At 45.4% G+C, this 21,852-nt stretch overlaps 1 protein-coding gene across 4 annotated transcripts in view; it reads right to left on the bottom strand.

Moving 5' to 3' along the window:
* Positions 1 to 456: 456 nt before the first annotated feature.
* The window catches only part of Plcl2 (phospholipase C-like 2), a 184,596-nt gene continuing 163,200 nt past the window's right edge, over positions 457 to 21,852 (bottom strand). For 2 of the 4 annotated variants that reach the window (XM_039083165.2, XM_039083164.2), the window contains exons 6-7: positions 18,946 to 19,055; positions 463 to 1,213 (exon numbers count right to left, since the gene is read on the bottom strand). In XM_039083165.2, the coding sequence (XP_038939093.1) occupies positions 1,034 to 1,213; positions 18,946 to 19,055 (290 nt within the window). In that variant the 3' untranslated portion in view covers positions 463 to 1,033. Of the gene's footprint in view, positions 1,214 to 18,945; positions 19,056 to 21,852 lie in introns of all 4 variants that reach the window. The other 2 variants (NM_001106880.1, XR_010054576.1) reach the window with 2 other exon arrangements.

Here is a 21,852-nt window from a genome sequence, read left to right as displayed (position 1 = left end):
AAACCAATGCCCATTCAGAGCCTCTCTTCCAAAGGGAAAGAAAGTGTGGTTTGTGGGAAGCAGTAAATAGACCACAGGGTTCTTGACTCTCAAAAGTACCATGAAGTTTCACTCATTTGGAAATAAAAGATCAGGCTAAAAGCTTCACTGGTGCAGGGCCCTTCCCTGTGAAGGAGAAAGATTCTCAGGTGGAACCAAGGCACTGTCATCGGTGGCCCCGCAGGGAAGAACACCGTGCCCCACCCTACTCCTGCTCAATAACTGCAGCCCGTGGCTGGGTGGTGACTCAACGTCTGCAGCAGACATGTGGGGTCTGAGCTTGCATCACAGCCATCCTTAAAGCCAGATAGTAACTCTGGTAACTTACATTTAGAAGTCATTTAACAAGTAATTGGCTTCTTGAAAGAGACAGTGTTTTAAAAGTTAAGGTTTCACTAAAAGCATGTACTGCTGATGGAGAAATCCCATAAAAGATATCTTTAATGTGACCACTGCATCATACAATGAAAAACTATGTACAAGGTGTGGCTTCCACTCGGCTGCCCATGCTGACACAGCACATCGTTAGCCAGGCAGCCCAGCCACACTGCACACTGCCCTCAGCTCCTGGGTTCTTACATTCTGCTGGTAAATACGGCTCAGCAAGCAGGCCACCAAATCCCCTGCAGTGCCAAGACCGGGACACACACACCAGTTAGGTGTGCACATTCACGGTTTCACCAATAAATACGAATTCAACCATCCGATCCACTTCCACCCGAGGAACTGCTTTCACAGAGGAACTACAGCAGTGCACTGTCCTTCACAGTGGGGCTCAGGGCGCTTTGTATACAAAGACAGCATGTTTGGGCCAGGACAGAGTTTCGTGTTAAAGAGTTTATTTGCCTTCACACGTGGGTTGCTACGTACATTCACAGCTGTGATGGCCTGCAGTTGGGTATTCCAGTTGTGCACAATATCCCAGACCTTATCCGAATCAGTGAGCAGTGCGCTTGCTGACTGGTCCTCAGTGGGGAGTCCTTGGGGAGGCCCCTTAATCTCCATTTTCATCACTGGTTTTCTCGGGGATCACTTCCAGGCTCCGGCGTGGCTTCTGGGCCTCTGAGTTTTCGGTGCCTGGTTTGTTCAGTCCACAGGAAACGGCTGCATAATGGATCTGCTTCAGGTTCTCCAGGGTCTCATTCTTAGCATATTTCAGAAGGTCCGCTTGTCCCTAAACAAAGCATGTAATTAAACAGCATTAGTCAGACACAACGCTGCTGAGCTCCCGCGTAGACGTGCTGTGCACATAAAGGCATGGCGAGCTTACAGAGCGATGCTTGGCCTTTATGGGACCACATCTGAGGAGGGCGGTTTCAGTCAGAAGGAGGTGTGCTCACCACTGCACAACACTGCTCTCTCCGCCTCTCTGCATGTCCTTGTAAGACATGAACGCTTCTCTGGTTGGAACGGATTTTTCAGGGATGAGACTACCTATCTTGTTCATTCTTTTTAATGTTTGTTTTAAAACCTTTTTAATTCTGAAGTAATAAAAACGTGTTCAAACTCTGGGACCATTTCACATTTAAGGTATCAAACACAACAAGAAGCCAACTCCCACAGTAGCCGGGCCACATGGCATCTGTGGGTTATTTTCATCTCAGTCATCCAGATTCTGCAGACTCTCAATCGACTCCACCTGACAGGCTAAGTTCCCACGTTCCATCCCACACTGTTGCCAGCTACTCTCTGGGCCCTGTGGTGATCTCGCCACCTCCACGGCTAGCCCCATCAGTGGCCATCCATCTAGTTCCCAAGGCGGGTCGCTGCCACGCCAGTCCCACACAGACTTCCTTGCTGAGGACTCTGCTTACATTCCCAGAATCCACCTCTTGTGGTTATTGTCACAATTCCCAGTATCTCAGTAAAATCAAAACTCAGTAAGCTTGTAATTTATCAATCAGATTTATATCAGTAAATTCTCACTTCACAAAATGTCCATACAGTAAACTCACAACCAACTGATAATGATATAAACTACCCACCTAGATAAGACAAATTATCCTGTAACAATCCATCCCTTATAGGATTTTCATAGCTACCTGTGGCCATTTAAGGTCACACGGATCTGGGTCGTCCTTCTCTGTGTCCATTTCAGTTCTTCTACCTTCCCCTCTCTTTCTTCTCTCCCAAATCTCAGCGCCTACCTTACTTTTTCACTGCCCAATCACAGACCTTGCCTTATCTTGTGCTTGCCCCCACCTACATAAAGACATCAGTGCACACATCACCATCTGTTTACCTGGTAGAAAAGAGTCTCTGCACGAAAGGTCATGCAGCAGTATGAAGTCAGAGAGGGACACACACTAGTCCTGTGTGTCTAGTTTGTGCCCTGTCCCCAAACTCACCTGTTGGTGACATCTCATGATGCAGGGGTATAGTATTGGAACCAGGACATGACATTTGCTCAGTGTGCCCCTTAGTTGTCACTTTATTGTATGCAAACAATACTGCAAGTAAGACACAGGAGCAGCCCGGTGCCACTGAGAGCTCTCCTACGCTTCCCTTACCTCCCCCTTGCCCACACACCTTCACTTTGACCGCTGACATGGAGCCATTCTGCAGTTGGCCTATGGGCCCCTCCTCTGAAGAGAAGGCAGTGGTGCTCAGCTGCCGTTGCTGAGCACCTGCTGAACAGAGAGTAAGGAAAGGCTCCTCTGCTCTGGACAGAAGCTCTCGGTCCACTTAGTTTCCTGTGTGGGGTCTGACACTGATGTAGCCTGACAGGTATAGGGTGAGGAAAGGCGGAGGGACTGCAGCACAGCGGGTCACTGTCTCTTCTGAGCTGCGGTGGCTCTGTGGTTAGTGTACTGTGTCCGTCTTGCCTCTGGAGGCTGGGTGGCCTTGTACATCTTAGGGTGCGGAGGACGCCACTGCAGCCACGACACAGCTCCTTCCCATTGCTCACAGGCCTTCCCAGGGGACTCTCGCCTTTTCCCCTTACTATCTTTTTTCTTTTTGACACAGGGTCTCGTGTAGCCCAGGCTGGCCTTTAATTCACAATACAGCAGAGGCTGGCCCCAGATTCCTGATCTTCCTATCCCAACCTCTGGAGTGCTGGGATTCCCACCATGTTCTCCGTATCCTACTCTTCTTGTTCACTAATCTGGTTGAGCATTTTCTCAGTTGAGGTTCCCTATTCCCAGACGACTCTAGTTTGTGTCAAGTTGACATCATAACTAGCCACACAGCACATCATAGCAACATAAAACAAGCAGAACGCAGCTCCTGGCAGTTTATTAATTACCTGTTAATTCTTTTGGATATTATATATACACAATGATATCAACTGTGAACCTAAAAAGTCCTTTTTTCCTTCTCATTATTAGCTCCTCCCTTTGTGTTACTGCACAAGCCAGGACTTCTAATGCCATGCTGAAAGCCAGTGAACTGACAACAAGACAGCCCTGATGCACTGCAGATAGTAAAGGGAGCTCTGAGATTCTTACACAGAGTGTCACATTAGCTGTGGGCTGTGTAGATGTTCTTAGTGCTGCTGAGGTCCTCCTTCCCAGGACTACTAAGAAAGGGCGTTGGGTTCCACACCACATTTCTTTTCTGCATCCTGCTATAACTATGTGATGTTTCTCTAGCCCACTGAGGTGACATATCACATGAATTAACTTCTTCAAGCTGAGTCAGCTTTGCATATCCAGTATAGATTCCCCCGTCCATGACAGACACGTTTTTTGTATTTCACCTATACCCAAGAAAAATGTTGGTTTATACTTTTCGTTTTTGTCTTCCTGCAAAGTCCTTAGATTTAAGTATTAGGATAATACTGGCCTTACAGACGGAGTTCTGGAAGACTTTGCTTTTCAAGGAATTTGTCCGTCCTCCTGTGTGCTGACAAGCCTGTGGGCATCAGATAGTCTATGATGCTCTTTGCTATCCTCGTACCGTCACACGAAGTGAGGTCCTTTTCTATCCTCACTAGTGATTTCCGTCCTAGTTCCTCCTCTGCCCAGATGCAGTTTATTGATTCATTATGTTTTCCTTAAATAGCTCTTCAGTTTGTTGACTTTTAAAATTCATTTACTGTTTTCAATTCTTTGGTTACTACTCGAATATTACTTTTGTTAATGAAGATTGGTTGGTCTTTAGTGAAAATGCCTCAGTGTAACACCTTCTATGGCCTGACATGTTGCAAACTGGGCTGCCGATACCTGCTTTCTCCTTCCACAAACTTCCCTTCAGTTAGAGCAACCTCGTTCTTTTTTTTTTTTAAAGATTTACTCATTTATTACATATAAGTACACTGTAGCTGTCTTCAGACACACCAGAAGAGGGCATCAGATCCCATTACAGATGGTTGTGAGCCACCATGTGGTTGCTGGGATTTGAACTCAGGACCTCTGGAAGAGCAGTCGGGGCTCTTAACCGCTGAGCCATCTCTCTAGCCCACAACCTCGTTCTTAATGTCATCTGAAGCAAAGCCCCAGATGACAGATGCTCCCCCAACCCCCACACCCGTAAGATGCACTTTTGGAGTAAGTTTCAGTCAAATTCTTACAGCTGCGCCCCTCACTACTCCCCAGGGCACTCTGAGCTACTGCCATGATTCTCTAACCTCAGGACTGGAACATTCCTTATTCTCCCTTTCAACACCACAGTCAGAGAGCCAATTAGGTCACAGCCATAACATACCTTAAAACCCTCAGCGTGAGAGTCACAGTCCTTGTCTGTGGCAAGTGACACGCCCTGCAGATGGTATTTTATCCGCCATCTCCTGACTTGGTCACTTGGCCCCCACCATTCTAGGCTACTAAACACAGCTCAGGCACAGGCCTCCTCATGCAGGCCTTACATGTGCTCACTGCTCACTGCCTGACCTCCCTCAGGTCAGAACTCTAAAAGTCCCTTTACAGTAATACCTATCCTGACAACTCCTTCCAAAATCAGATCTCCTCACCTCTCCTGTGCTACTTCACACAGCACTGTTACCTCCGGGTGTGCTTTTATGCTGGGGCTTGGGGGGGTCACATGTGCTTCTTCTGATCATCCTGCATCCTCTGAGCCTAGCGGACTGTACGGAGAGTGACAGCAAGTGTCTGCTGGATGAAGTAAAGGAAAGCACGCAGGGCTCCTCTAGAACACTGAGCTCTGCCGTTTTGTTTTTAACCATGATGGACGGACATTTTCATGCACACAGTGAGAGTGGTCTGCGCTTGTTTTGTTGCTTGTACTTTGTCAGCACAGATCTACCACATGATGAAAAAGAACTTTAAGAACAAAAATTCCTCAAACACACAGATTAATGCGTAGTATCAGGGTTCATGGAAACTTCTGCTTCCTAAGCTCAGGTGGGCCATTATGGCATCTGGAACAGACGGTTTAAGTGCCCAGTCATGGGGCCCAGTCATGTCCATGTGGCAGAAAAAGACCTCAGTGGCAGCGCATCTAAACCAGCACTGTTCTGCGTGGTGTCTGAAGTGAGCTGCCTGCAGGATTCAGAGCTCACAGGCCAGTGTTTTTAACACCTTTAAAGACAGGGATTCTTAAACACTGCTGCCCGTTGACAAAGGGTGACTAGTTCTGAAGACTTCTGCAAGCTGGCTTTCTAGTGTTTTTAAGTTGAAAAGCTCAAACTGTCAGTTTCATAGTCTGTTTTGAATTTTGTAACTTACTCTGGTTTTCATGTAGAAAGAACTCTAATGCATTTAGGTCAAAGTGTTGAAGGTTCTCAATTTGGCCCACAAAGTAACCTTTAAAAGTAACATCTGCAAGGATTCTACCAGACTTCAGTGATGAACTACAACCAATCCTTGAACCCTCCAAAAAGAGGGAAACAGAGTAATCCACTGCCAAGATTGTCCTTGAAGCAGCTGCACTCTAATACACAAACTGGGGGGAGACACAACAAAGAAACCTCAGACTGGTCTTCCTGTTGAACATAGGTGCAGAAATCTCCAATAAAATAATAGCTGCATATCAAAAAGGACATCAAACATAAGCAAATTGGTTTTACCTTGGAAATGCAGGGTTTGTTAAAAATAGCAAGTCAATAAATATAATAAATCATATAAATGAACTAGAAGACAAAAGTCACACAATCATCTCAAAAAAAAAGTTCATTATGCTTTGCAATGAGGGAAATGAAAATCAAAACAGCTTTGAGAGTTCATCTTCCACCAGTCAATACAGAGCTCAATAAAACAATGGCCAACAAGTGCTCGTAAGCCCCACGTGGAGAGAGAGGAGTCTCACTCACTTCTGGTAGAAACGCACTGGTATAGCCACTCTGAAAACCTGCGTGAAGAACCCCAAAAAGCTAAAATACATCTGCCATATGATCCGGTTATGAACCGCACTGCGCAGACATTTCTCACGATAGACAGGAAATGGAAACACCTAAATGTCCTTCAGCAGGTAATGGAGAATGGAGCCAGGGTGCATTAGAGGACACTATGGGATATGAACTATCCAGTTGTAAGGAAAGTGAAACTGTGAGACTCACAAGTGGGAGGGACTAGAAAGGATTATATCGAGTGACGTAACATAGACCTACAAGACCTGCATTCTCTCCCATCTATGGCTGCAGGTATCAGGACATGTAGGGAGAACATAGAGGATGTTTAGATCATGGGAATAAGGTGCAAATACCGTGATACAATAATGGACACAATCAAAACATGAAGCCCTGCAACTTAAACATTGTGTATAATAAAAAATACATTCTACGAAAGGTAGGCTGGCGATGGGACTCGGGCACAGAGCCCTTGTTTAGCGTGTGTGAAAAGCACTGTTCACTCCCCAGAACTGGAAGAGGGTAGGGAAACAAAGGTTGCTACAGATGACACAGACTGTTCGACTCTGTCCTACACACGACACTAGGGAACTCTAGCTTACGTACATTGTAGTCTTTGAGGAATAATGGCATGTCAATGGAGGCTCCGTGATGGCTGCAAAAGCACATGACTCTGGCAGGGATGATGGAGAGGTGATTCAGGCAAAAGGCAGAATGTGGGGAACCTGAAATACTGCTCTCAGCTTTGCTATGAACTTAAAAATTGCAAAAGGGAAATAAATGAACTCTTAAAAATGTTGTGGGAACTATGTAATATGTCCTATTAATTTTTAAGACTTATTTTTTATGTGTGTAGGTATTTGGCTTGCAGGCATGAGTATCTGTGGGCCTTGTGTGTGCAGTACCTACAGAGTCCCAAGTGAGGCTTAGTCACCTGGAATGGGAATTACAGATGCTTGTGAGCCGGGACTCAAAACAAGATCCCCTGGAAATGGGGGCAGGGCTGAGCTGTCAGTTTCTTTCAGCTACAATTGAAAGTGGTTCAGAAGGTCTCTGAATTATAATTACCAAGTAACGCTGAAGCCATAAAGCCTGAATTATGTCAGAGACAAAACTGCAAAGCCTTCTGGGAACACTAGCTACCATTCACTGAATGAATACCTGGTGTCAGGTGCTGTAGTTGGCGTTTGCTCACAGTGTCTCATGTCTATGAATGGAATGCTCCTGGTCCCACTGAGTGCTAGGAAGCTGAATTTAGACAAGTCAGCAACTTTTGACAGGACAGAATGTAAGCAGCAAATTACACTAGAATACACCCCACTTTCTATGTGTGTGCCTTGTATTCCCTTCAAGTAACCTCGGGGCCCTATGTAACGCAAGTTGAACGCCACTCACTAAATGCACACCGTAAAGCAAATGAAGTAGGGCCTCTGCTGTTTCTGTGCACCCAGCACGTCAGGCCTGCAGCATATGCCAGCTGCCCATGATTTAAACGGAGACGGAGATGTCCATCTCCTGTGTGCTGAATGAGCAGTGAGTGAGGAGAAAGGCAGAGCTGTGGGAGCTCTGGCTGTAAAACATCCTCGCCATCCTTTCTCAGGGAAGGCTACAGCCAAGCACAGTAACCAGAAAGGTCTTACTTGGTCAGGCTTACTTTCAACTGAATGACCCTAGTAGACCTCACATTTGAAACAAGATTTCCCAACATCAAAGTAACTCACAACTGGAGCAACGGCAGGGCAAACCTTTTCTACAGGCAGGAGAACTGTCTGACTATGCCCAAGTCTTCCGTCCTGTGGCGTCCCCACAGGTACTTATGGCTGTGCACACAGGGCTGCAATACGCACTACCAGGGAAAGGAGGGTGCTTCTCTCTGCCCTACTTACGTCCACGCAGCTCTGCAGGAGGCAGTGAGTAGAAGGCACTGGGGAAGAAGGGAAATAACACACCGTGGTCTGGCTTCAGCTGTTTTCCTTAATCCAAGGAGACCTCTTACTGTCTGTGTAGATCTTCATTATACAAGGATGATCAGTCTGTTTAGTTCTGCAGTCTGGAGACCGTCACCACCACTTCCAGTCTCTATCTAACCTGTAGTTATCCCTCAACTTACCAAAGCTCTGTAATTAATATTAAAATATCAATTTAATTAAAGCCAGAAGAATCTCCTGTCTTATTTACCTAAGGTGGAGGTTCCTAGGCAGCATTATGGAGGTGGTAGTTTGAGCTAGGCCTGACAGGAGAGCACGGGAGGAACTTAACAAGTCCAAGGACTATGGGGGAGGATGTCTTCTACCCAGCTGTCCCTATGGCCTCAGGAAATATCACCACCAATTCAGCCATTGTTGGGCACCATGGTGTCTAGACTATGTTTTCTAAACTGACTCTGACTCATGTCCCTGTTGCAGACCTGACATAGGGAAGGCAGCCTCACCCACTGGTACAGCGCAGGCATTCTGGTGACAGGTGACCATGGAGGAGGCTTCAGGAGCAGTTGGACCATGATATGAGCCACAGCTTGAATGCAGAAGGCAGGAGATCACAAAGAACTTCCAGACCAAGACCCAGGAGGAAAGGGAGAGGTGTGCAGAGTGAGGAATGCCCGGATCAGCTCCGTACCGCTGACAGGACTAGGAGAAGCAGCTCACACAGGACCCTTCCTTCCTTTGCACACCTGTGTGTGATCACACATTCGCTGAGATCCCTCCACACTGCAAGGCCCCTGGGGGATATGCTGTTGTCAATGGATCAGGAAGAAGAGCCTACCTAATGAAGAACACTACTACTCTTTGGTTTAATAGAAAAGTAGCTTCCAGTCAAGTACAGCTTTTCAGAAAAACTGCAATATATGCTATCACTTGTAGTACAGTTAACTAAAACAGCTAAGGAAAAGTCGTCCATGGACCAGCACACTGGTCTTTGGAAAAGAAATGAATAACAATCATCAAGTTTCTAAGGTAAGCACGATGCCCAAGATAAATGAAGAAAATCTAGATTGTGTCTGCACAGATACCATCTGGTTTATTTACTTATTTTTGGCAGAAGTCTTATGTTCCCAGGGAGAAAAGGTCTCTAATTACTTTTGGAGTTTCCCTCTCATCCTTGTTTCTGAAGGCAGACAGTGTAGGACATGGGGGACCAGCTGGGCATTTCATCTGATGACAGCTTGGGCTGTAAGCAGCTTGCATTCGCCCGCCACACACACTAATAAGCCCTCTGCCCCAGCCCTTAATTGAGATGCCAGCAGAGTGAAGCCTGCTCCATATTCTAAGCTTTGTGAGCTCCCAACAAAGCAAAACTTTCTGCCTGGCCCTGACCACCACCATATGGATCAGGAAAACCATCAGGCTGAGTCCAGCTAATGTATAAAATCATGGGGGGTAAGGGGGTTAGGCCCCTAGTTTTGAGGTGGTTTGTTAAATAGCAACAGGAAACTGGAGCTGCCAGTGAAGACATCCATCCTTTGGCCACAGTGAATTAGACTGGGTAAGACCCAATTTGAGGAAGCCTGCTACTGTGGGACTGCTGGTCTGGAACTAAAAGGCTGGGCTGAGCCAGCAGATACCACAGGGCACACTTACTACAGAGCTCATAAAGAGCAGTCACAGAAGGTTCAACACGGGAGGAAGTGCATGAGCAGGAGCTAGCCGGCCATGAAGAATGGAGAGATGGCAGAGCTGAGCTGGCACAGCCCTGGGCTTAGGGGACACAGATGCTCTAAGCTACTAGGGTTTCCGATAGCTTTCTGGCCCTCTGAGGAAGGAATGCAGTGCTTTAATCAGAGTTCCCTGGGATCTCTTATGATCTCCTCTGTATGACAAGACTCTTACCCCACTCTCTGCCACTAGTTCACTAGTGTTAGTGAACTTCTGTTCCTAGTGACCAACTACACCAGGATTTTCCACCATGAGATTCTGCCATCAGAAGAACAGCAATGAATATTCACGGCACCTGCTCTGGGGAAAGATTACCTCAGTGAGGACAGAAGAAAGACCATCAACTTCCCATAGTGCTGATAGGAAATGAGCCACACAAATCCCTCCCATATTCCCAATGCAGAGTGACACTGGTAAGAACAGAACCAAGTTAAAACCACAAGCGAGACTGAGAGCAGGAGGCGAGACAACTCAGGAACAGGGTCCTTGTTGCACAGCTCAGCCAGGCTGGCCTCAAACTCAGTCTTCCTGCTCCAGTCACCTAAGAGCTGTGACTACACGCATGTGCTACTACACCACACTTAATTTAATAGGCTCATAACAACAGTTACACTGAGGAACCAAACAAGGGAGGGACAAATTTAATGATGGTTCTTCTATCTTTTGTTTATGGAGCTGAGGATCAAACAATTGGATAGAAATAAAGGAGACAAGCAACACTGGGCCAATTCAAAGCTAGAAAACCAGAGTAAACTTACACGAAAAAACAATGGGGCCACCAGAGAGAAGCAGCACCAGAGTGCCTGAGAGTGGAACCAAGCAAGAGGCAGCTTTTAATTCAGGGTAGCCTCCAAGGCTGGAGCCTAAAGCCGGGTGGCAGAGCAGGGTGGCAGAGGGAGCTCCACACTGATTGTAACTGGGACATGGACTAAAGACAGAGGCCGTAAGGGGCATAGGAAATGTGACAGGAGAGGCTGGTCTGTGGCTCAGTGGTAGAGAGCATGTCTAGCATGTAGAAGGTCCTGTGCTCTATCGCCAGCACCCATCTCATAGACTGGACGTGACTGACAGCTAACGCTATGCTTCAGAGCAGGGCAACAGTGCTTAAAGAGGTAGCAACATGGTTACAAATATCATGAAATTTAAAACAGAGAAAACAATTTTAAACAGATATATGTGTCTTGCGAAGTGGTATCAAAACATGCATGCACACATGGGTGAACACACACTCACACATATAGACACATATGCACACTCACACGATCTCCAAGAATCTCAATAAATCCTGAGAAGAAAAGTCAGGATAGGATGGCTTAGATATTGAGAGGCGTTGCTGCTCTTGTACAGGCCTCAGGTCTGATCTCCAGCATCTAAATTGGGCAACTCACAAGTGCCTGTTTCTCTAGCTCCAGAGGCTCTAATGCCCTTTTCTGGCTGGTGGGCACCAGCACACATATGCACACACATGTACATATATACAAATAGAAAGAAAGCACAGCTTTTTAAAAAAACCCACTGCCATTTAAGAAAATTATTAAAAAATATGTTCAGCCTCCATTCACTAAGAGAGCTACACTAACAATTCGAAGCACTGACAAACATTCAAGTCCATGGAACTAGCAGTACTAAGGCCAACGGGGACATGACTGTGGCATATGCTGCTGCTTGTAAACCGTGCTGCTAGTTCCATGTAAGTCTGACACACAGTGCCTGTGAGGTGCGCCTGGCTTGAGTCTGCATTCAGTATTCGCCCCTGAGGGAATACACATCTGAGGCCTTGCATATAAATGCTCACTGAAGCTTTGTTCAAAGAAAGTGTCTAGAAGTAAACACGTCAGGATGCTAACAGGGGTCCGGGCAGGACAAACACGAATGCTTTCTTTTCTCCATATTTCAAACCCATTTTCAAAATTGGAAAGCTAAACAAGCAAGCAAATATTAAAAACAAAAATCAATCAAACAACAACAGCAACAACAACAAAAAAACCAAACAAACAAGGAGGAGAGGTGGCCATGGGTTAGAAGTCAAGAAAACGTGGCCTGAGGGCGGCCAACTGGAGTTAAGCGCAGCCCAGATAAAGCATAGTAAGTAATAACTAGGGGTTACTGATAGAAAAGTATATTCTGATAGCATGGAATATGTACTAACAGCATAGGGTAGGTATCTGCCCAGCTCTAGTGCTGTTTAAGGCATATTGTAAATATAAAGGCTGTGTGTGTGTTTCATCCAGGAACTAAATGGTCAAAGGCAGGGATTAAAATTTTCTACAACATAAAACAACAACAACACAAACCCCAAGTGAACATCCTTGGGTGTTTTTACTTTAACTTCTTATCAGCAGGTACCTCTTGTGAACATAACTAAAAGTTCCCAGCTTGCCCTAGGCCAGTGACGGGTAGTGCCTTCCTTTTCTGTGGTTCAAATGAGGAGGGTGAAATTGTGTTTGCTGTACAGCAATGAGGCCCCCAAATCAGAGGAACTTAATGTAAGCAGCTCCCATGGATCTAATGTCCCCCTCTGACCTCCACAGGCACCAGACACGCACATGGTTACACATAAATGCATTCAGGCGAAGCATACTAAATAAATAAAACATAATACACAAATCTGAAACAAACATATAAGCACCATGTATAGCATCCTAGCGAAATGTAAAAGACCTTACTTATTATCCGACTCCATACATTTCTCATAAACACAAACCTGAGGTATTCTCTTTTCCAGACATAATTCAAAAGAAAGGTTCTCTGGCACCCCTGTTCTTTCCCATCGCCTACTTTTGAGGTACTGCATATTGTGCCATCTCTCATTAGGCTCTCATTTCGGTGATATTAGCACAGGCTTCTCAAGCTTAGTGCATTTAAAAAGCATACCCAGAGGACTGGGGGAATGGAAGCCAGGATTCAGCAGGCTGGACAGGGAACTGCAGTTCTGTTTCTGCTGTTGTTGTTCATTTGCTTTTAATGTCTCTCTACATAGCTCAAGCTGATCCCAGGTCTGAAACTTCCAAGCCTCAGGTTTCACAAGGGCCCAGACAGCAGGCTCGGGAGACAGCACATGCACCTGGCCCGTTTCTGTACTTCTAGTGACGAAATCCATAGATCCCACCCTAAAAGAGGCTATTCTGATTAGTTCAAAGTTAAGGCCTCAAACAGTAGCAGATTCTAGAGGAGGTTTCTGGAGTTCCCATATCTGTCTAAAGATCAGACTCTTGAGAGAATAACTGTCTTTGCTCACCTCCCTCACTGCCATGGCCTCAACTTGTATCTGCAGGAGAAAGAGTAGAGTAGATTTGTACATGAGTACCTGCCTAAGTCCAGCCCACATAGTTCTGTTCACTTTCTATGTCTGAGCCCCAGGTCTGCTCATTTCCCTAGAATCGTTACTGCCCCCTACAGTTTAGGCTCTCTCTTGTCCACTCCGCCATGAGGAAATGTGTAGCAGCACCTGGATGGAGCACACTGGGCTGTGGGGAGCTGCGCTCTGTGGCTGTCCTCCACACATAGCAAACGGCGTGGCGTACCCTCTTGATTTCACACTAACAAGCTCCAACCCGAGCTCTAGCTAGCTGCCTGGCTTCTGAACTACATCGTAAGTCTGGATTTTCCTATAATAAAATAAAAGCAAAAAGAAGTTTGTTTCTCTCACAGAGCTCAAAGCACCATGCTCTATTTCTGAGCCTACAGGAGACATGGGACCCCGCTGCCAGCAACTTGTCAAGCCAAATCCCTTTTTGTTACAAATTATTATGTCTGTTATATATTCAACTGCAAATATCAGCTACAGATTCTGAACACACACACACACACACACACACACACACACACACACACACACACACACACACCCCTTCTGTAGGAAGGAAGGTGAGTGCTTGCATACATGAAAATGATTTTAATTGTAAAAATGATCAAGAGTTTAACACAAGAAAATATAAATTGGCTAGCTTGGATAAGAAGATCCTTTATTAAGTTAAATCAGCAAAATTAGTTGTAGGATGCAGCTTGATAATGTCTTTACAGCTGTATTTTAAACTGACCATAAAGTTTGGAGGGTGAGTATTGTGGGCTTGGTCTAATGCTCACTGTGTTGTGTTAACCCGAGTCCCCAAAGCTGGGAAAGAATCTGTCTGTCTGCATGGCACTGAAGGAGCCCTGCCCCCAGTTGGTTCTGACTGGTAAGTAAAGTTGCTGGTGGCCCAGTTGGCTGGGCAGGAGACAGAGGAGGGACTTTTAGGATTCCCAGGGTAAGGAATGGAGTTAGGAGGAGGAAGGAGAGATCCGCCATGCTAGGAGGAGAAGACACCATGCCTGAGAAAGTGTGGGACAGAACTGCCATGGAGGAGGTGGGGGAGAGCAGCTCCCGAGGGCTGAACGACTGGCTCCAGGGCAGCACAGATGGGACATAGATTAGTAAGTAATAACTCTGGAATATTGGAGGGAGGTGGGTTAGACATGTGGAGGTTAGGAGGTGGCCCAGTCTTTGAGATGTTTAAGGCATATCAAAATATAAAGGCTGTGTGTGTCTTGTTCAGGAATATGAAGCCCCAGGGCAGGTAGAGAGAACCGTGCTGGGATCATTTGAGTAGCATTAACTGGGCAAAGCTGGGTGAGTACCAGAGGGTAATTTTATGTGTGGTTGTCCTGGACCAAAAATGCTTCTGTGATGTCCCCAAGCATAGGAAGAACATTAACAGTCAGAGGGCACATGTACCAATCGTCTTCAAACCATTCTGTGTTACATATGCCAGAGGAACAATTCTAGAAGCATATATAGAAAAGCAGCCAAAGCTCAGCTCCTCTGGATGCTAGACTTGTGTCTGCCTTGTCTTATTGCTCTTCATATGTTTATATGATGAACACACACTGCTCATAGTAAAAATTAATTTAAGCCACTCGTATGGAGTAAGATAACGACAGAAGGCGTCTCATGTAAGAAGTTTCTTACAAACGGCGATTGCTTCCCTTCCCTTTGATTATGCCCACATGCTTTTTGTCTAGTTTATAATGATGACATTAAGATTAAAACTAAATGGACACTGAAATCTTTAAAGTACCCATCACTATTTTCAACTGCACATTCAGCAGGTGGTATTTATAAACTTCAAAGTGCTTCAAGTGTAAAAGGAGAAGGTACTCTGTCTTTGGCAGAAGACAGTGTGCCCAACATGGATGTCTGCGCGTGCTCTGAAGGGGAGAGAGCTCGAAACAGCTTTGAGTTTAAAGGCTCATGTCCTTGCAGTCCTGGTTGAGGGTGTGAGCTCCTGCTCTGGCTGCCTTGGCTGCTCGCTGTCTACTTCCGAAGCATGATAGACTCTTACCCATCTGGAGCTGTGAGCCAAAATAAACTCTTACACCCATGCGTCAATTTGGTCATGGTATCTTGTTACAGCAGCAGAAAAATAACTAATATAAGTTGGTTCCAGGAAGTGGCCCGCTGTTGTGCAGAACCAGACCTTGTTGTTTCAAGACGGAATGTGGACGACTGAAATTCTGGGCTAGAAAAGAGGTTGAATGCTATAAGCAGAGCAGCCAGCCAATGGTTTTTATCTCCTTGCCTTCTGCAGTTAATCCAGGCTGCATGCTCCCATCTAAAAGTTTGGAGCCCCAGTTGAAAGACAACAGGAGATATTTGTTTTCCTGGGTCTGGGTTACCTTTCTCAATATGGTCTTTTCATGTTCTATCTGTTTACCAGTAAGTTCATGATTTCATTTTTCCTTACAGCTTAATAGTTTTCTGTAGTGTATATGTACATGGATATGAAGTCGTCCTCAGTGTCCACTCCACAGTTGTAGGACTTGCAGGCTGTGTCCATTTCTTACTTATTGTGAATAGAGAAGCTGGGAACACAGAATAGCAAGGGTCTTTGGAGGCTGATATCTAGTCCTTCAGGCAATGGAGGCTGGTATCTAGTCCTTCAGGCAATGGAGGCTGGTATCTAGTCCTTCAGGCAATGGAGGCTGGTATCTAGTCCTTCAGGCAATGGAGGCTGGTATCTAGTCCTTCGGGCAATGGAGGCTGATATCTAGTCCTTCAGGCAATGGAGGCTGGTATCTAGTCCTTCGGGCAATGGAGGCTGGTATCTAGTCCTTTGGGCGATGGAGGCTGATATCTAGTCCTTTGGGCAATGGAGGCTGGTATCTACTCCTTCAGGCAATGGAGGCTGGTATCTAGTCCTTCGGGCAATGGAGGCTGGTATCTAGTCCTTCGGGCAATGGAGGCTGGTATCTAGTCCTTCAGGCAATGGAGGCTGGTATCTAGTCCTTCAGGCGATGGAGGCTGGTATCTAGTCCTTCAGGCAATGGAGGCTGGTATCTAGTCCTTCAGGCAATGGAGGCTGGTATCTAGTCCTTCAGGCAATGGAGGCTGGTATCTAGTCCTTCAGGCGATGGAGGCTGGTATCTAGTCCTTCAGGCGATGGAGGCTGGTATCTAGTCCTTCAGGCAATGGAGGCTGGTATCTAGTCCTTCAGGCAATGGAGGCTGGTATCTAGTCCTTCAGGCAATGGAGGCTGGTATCTAGTCCTTTGGGCGATGGAGGCTGATATCTAGTCCTTTGGGCAATGGAGGCTGGTATCTACTCCTTCAGGCAATGGAGGCTGGTATCTAGTCCTTCGGGCAATGGAGGCTGGTATCTAGTCCTTCGGGCAATGGAGGCTGGTATCTAGTCCTTCAGGCAATGGAGGCTGGTATCTAGTCCTTCAGGCGATGGAGGCTGGTATCTAGTCCTTCAGGCAATGGAGGCTGGTATCTAGTCCTTCAGGCAATGGAGGCTGGTATCTAGTCCTTCAGGCAATGGAGGCTGGTATCTAGTCCTTCAGGCAATGGAGGCTGGTATCTAGTCCTTCAGGCGATGGAGGCTGGTATCTAGTCCTTCAGGCGATGGAGGCTGGTATCTAGTCCTTCAGGCGATGGAGGCTGGTATCTAGTCCTTCAGGCGATGGAGGCTGGTATCTAGTCCTTCAGGCAATGGAGGCTGGTATCTAGTCCTTCAGGCAATGGAGGCTGGTATCTAGTCCTTCAGGCAATGGAGGCTGGTATCTAGTCCTTCAGGCAATGGAGGCTGATATCTAGTCCTTCAGGCAATGGAGGCTGGTATCTAGTCCTTCAGGCAATGGAGGCTGATATCTAGTCCTTCAGGCAATGGAGGCTGATATCTAGTCCTTCAGGCAATGGAGGCTGGTATCTAGTCCTTCAGGCAATGGAGGCTGGTATCTAGTCCTTCAGGCAATGGAGGCTGATATCTAGTCCTTCAGGCAATGGAGGCTGATATCTAGTCCTTCAGGCAATGGAGGCTGGTATCTAGTCCTTCAGGCAATGGAGGCTGGTATCTAGTCCTTCAGGCAATGGAGGCTGATATCTAGTCCTTTGGGCGATGGAGGCTGGTATCTAGTCCTTCAGGCAATGGAGGCTGGTATCTAGTTTTTGGGCACATGCCAAGGAGTGACAGAGCTGGCTCACAGTCGGCTGAGTTCTAGCTTTTTGCGAGTTCTCCACCGTCTGATCTCCAGACTGGGTGTACCAGTTTGCAATTCCACCAACAGGGAGTGACAGCTGCCTTCTTCTCACGTCCGCTCTAGTTTGTTATTGGATGTTTTGCTGACTCACCCTTCTGACTGGGGGAAGATGAAACCTCAAAATTGTTTTGATTTTCATTTCCATAATTGCTAGGGACAATGATGAATATTTTAAAAACATTTTCCTTAGCCTTTTGTTTTGTTTTGTTTTTGATTCTTTTGATAACTTTCTGTTCAGAAACTGGTCCATTCTTTGAATGTGTTTTGAGTCTGTTTTGCTTTCTTTTCTGTTGTTTTCTTGTTTGTTTTTGAGATCTTTATGTATTCTGGATACTAAAGGAAGATACTAGGGATCTGAGGAGGGAAATGGGAAGATGGATAGAGGAGCTCTATTCAGGGAGAAGGAAGGGAAATAAATACAGGAGGGTAAAATAATAAGGATATCAGGGAAAGTCATAAGGAGCCATAATTTAATTAGCACCTAAAATAACCATAATATACATAAGTCAGTATATACATATACGTGTAGAGTCTAAATGACTTCTTCTTCTTCCAGAGAGCCTCTCAAGCTGCGCAGCATATGGCAGGAGAATCCCTTTGTGGAAACCTGAGAGCAAAGAGGACCTGAGAGGCCATCACAGAAGTTGTGAAAGTAAAGCTTAGGATGCCATGCAGATCCCAAGATGACAAAGCTGTGGGGTAGCTGCCAAGGACAGCTGAATACAGGGAGTGGATTCCTTGGGACAGCCCAAGGGAGAGAAGTATGCTGCAGACAGCAAAGCCGGAGAGGCTGTGCCATCTAAGCCCTTTAAAACTAAAGTCCCTGAAACCAGACTGGGAGCTACAGGATTTGCCATTTTACAAGCTAAGACTCAGACTTGTTCAGTATTTCCTCCTCATGTCCCCATTCCTCCCTTAGAAATGGTAATGTATATTCTCTGCCATGAGATGCTGGATGTATGCAATTTTATTTTTAATATTACAGGGGGTTACAGTAAGAAATTGTCTTTGACTCTCAGAAGACTTTGGACCTTTAAACGATGTTGAAACAACTATGAAAGACTATGGGGACTTTTGGAGTTGAACCAAATTAATTTTGCATTTATGGTATGGCCATGAGCTTATGCAAATCAAGGATTGGAATGTGATGGTTTAAATGAGAAATATTCTCCACAGGCTCAGACACTTGCACACTTTGTCCATACTGGTGACATTGCTTGGAGAACTGTAGAAGGCGTGGCCCTACTGGAAAAGATTACGTCACTAGGGGTGGGTTTTGAAATTTTACAGCCTTGTCTTCCCTTTGTTTCAAATCTGTGGTTAGAGATATGGGCTCTCAGCCTCTTGTTCTGGCCACCACTTGTACTTGCTACCTTGCATCCCTACCATAATGGAGTCACCCCTTTGAAATGCTAAGCAACCTAAATTCTCTAAGTTGCATTGGTCAAGGTACTTTATCATAGCAACAGAAAAGCAAGTAATATATTACCTTTAAAATCGTAATATTCCAGGTAAAGCTCTCCACCGCCTTCTGTAGTTTCCGTTCCTTCAGTCCCTCCTTGGTGCCTATGCTGTGCAAGTGTTCATGAAATTCCATGGCTAAGAGAAATAAAAACAGATGAAGGTTATTACTTCCCTATGCCATAGGCGGTAATGAACTGGTGACACGCATTTTCTAGATGTATCTTGAACAATTCCAAGCTGCACTGGAATTTCATAAGTGTGTCTATTTAAGAACGTGATGAGAGGAAAAACAGATGACTCAAGTCATTCATGGTGGGAAGCATCTTTGAGGCCAGCAGATGAGCACTCCTTACAGGTCTGCAGCCAGTTACTTCTATCTGTGTCTTACTTTAGACACAAGCTGCCAACAGTCCTGAAAGGCAACTAGGGCTGGCCCAGGATCTGGAGTGACAGAGGCAAGTTTCATCTCTACCAAGGACCCAGTACTGGCACAGGAGATGGACAGTACAAAGATGGACATGGGCCGCCAGTAAACACCAACCCTATGTGCTTCTCAGATCCCACTGGGAAGACACAGAGAAGAGCAAAGCAGCAAGGCTGGCATCGTGGTGGGGAAATGGTTTGTTGTGCAATTGTAAAGAGTCATGTTTGCTCTAAAGAACTCCTGCACAAAAGCCAACCATGCTGTCTTAACTTGTAATCCCTGAACTGGGGAGTGGAGGCAGGAGGATCACTAAGACTAGTTGGACAGACAGACTTGTCTACTTGATGAGCTCCAGGCCAGAAAGTGACACTGTCTCAAAAAACAAGTGACTAGCAACTGAGGAACTTGGGTTTGACCTCTGACCTCCATATATATGCATACTCATGAGCTCATACCACATGACATATACGTGTACACACACACACACACACACACACACACACACACACACACACACACACCCCTTGTTAGTAACAGGAATTACTCAAGCAAGTCATACAGAGCCTTCTAGTAGACATAAGTGATTTGTTTGGGTTGAGTATTAAGTAACCTTCCTATTTCCAAATATTTATTGCAAAAAACTACCCCAATAAAAATATTGTCTCTTATCAAGAAACTTAAAAACAAGGTTCCTTCTCCTTTCATAAAACATAATTCTGTTTAAAAGACAGAGCAATAAAAATCAGATAAACAAATGTTAAGACCAAGTTATCCAGCATGCCCCAGATGTTTAAAAACTCCCCATTGTTTAATTGTAGAAAAGAGAAGGGTATGGGGAGGAAGAGGTGGGCCGGGGGAGGGGACAAGTCTGTGGCTGCTGACAAGTTGGGGGGAGGGAGCTGAAGCCACTCAGATACTCTACAGAGCATGGAGCTCTGTGAGTGGGGCATCACTGAAAAGTGACAAACCTCAGCCCCCACAGTGCAACTAAAACGCAGACTTTCTCCCTCAGTTTCTCCCAAACTTACACTATGGCTTATGATGCTGGGATGGGTGCAGTCATAGGCCATTTTAGCAAGTAGTGTGAAGGGCTTCAGGTAAGAGGGCAGGACAAGGAATTTCTTGGAGGACATCTGGCCTAGGAAAATAAGGAGCTAAGTCAGACTAGAGAGATGTGTACAGGGACAACACTTGAAGTTCTAGAAATTATAAGACAACCAATGTTGTCTGCTCTTCAAGGGAAGGGGGACAGGAAGTGAGGGTAGGCAAGAGTATACTGTTTTGTTTCTAGTTACTGCCTACTTTACACAGATATGGTTTTTAAATGATCTCGAACAGTGTTCTCTATATTCTCACTTATTTAAAAGATCTAACATAAAATCTAATGAGGAAGATTTACTTCAAGAAGAAGGGGCTGCACTTTGCTGTGTAGGTTTTAAAGAGCGCTTCCCTGTTCTATCCATTAGTAGACAATGATCTATAGTATTAAACACAGGGATCTCACCATTTTGGATGAGAGTAATTCTTGACTGTTGAAGTGAAAATAGTATATGGTCAGCAATTAACACATATTGATGACATACCACTGGAAAGCAATTTGATTTCATGTCATGCTACATTATAGCAACACTCATTTCTTAAACATGACAATTACTTTGGCCACAGATCTCCAGGTACATAAACAGCAAACTGAGAATAGAAACAAACTTATGTGTAAGCAATCAGCATAACTATTCATAATTTTGCTAGGGAACACAGGGGCAACGTTTTTTAGGTATTACACAGCCAAGATGTAACATTATTAAAACAATGACACAAAAATATACAACTGTAGGTTGATATCATTATGCAGGTGAAGGCAGACAAGTTAGGTCAAGGCCATGATTGGACAGTAAAAAAATAAGGAGGGGACAAAGCTTTGTAAGGCAGGAGAGGAGAGGAAAAGGAGAATCAATATGGAGATGGGGAAGGATGACCCAGATCCGGGTGGTCTTGAATTGCCAAGGTAGTTGGGATGGATTTCTTTAGGTAAATTTATCTTATCTAGGTGGACGGTTTATATCCTTATCAATTGGTTGTGAGTTTATTGTGTAGGTGTATTGTGGATTGAGATTTAACATATAAATCTGATTGTTTGGTTACACTTTGTTGAGTCTTGATTTTACAGGGTAGTTGGGAGGGCGGTTGCTGGGAGTGTGGGCAGAGTCTGTGGCAGGGAGCCATGATAGGCCAGCCACCGCTAGACTTCTAGAGCCCGGATTTTACCGGGTGGCTGGAAGCAGAGAGCCGCTGGGAGAGATACTAATCTGAGATAAATTAGTGCTAGTTCCAATGACCCATTGGAACCAGAACTAGTGACTGCCAGGGTACATGCGGGAACCGGTTCCACTGCCTTTTTATTTTTACTGCAACACACAACAATGGCTTTGTGTGAAATCAGAGCCAAAATAGGTATATGTGTAATTATATCAAGGTAGGATTTTTTGTACTAGGAAGCATGCCCTATGA

Source organism: Rattus norvegicus, chromosome 9, assembly GCF_036323735.1.
Source record: "Rattus norvegicus strain BN/NHsdMcwi chromosome 9, GRCr8, whole genome shotgun sequence".
Classification (NCBI taxonomy): domain Eukaryota; kingdom Metazoa; phylum Chordata; class Mammalia; order Rodentia; family Muridae; genus Rattus; species Rattus norvegicus.
The sequence above is the reverse complement of the archived record's forward strand: the minus strand, read 5'-3'. Positions and strand labels throughout refer to the sequence as shown.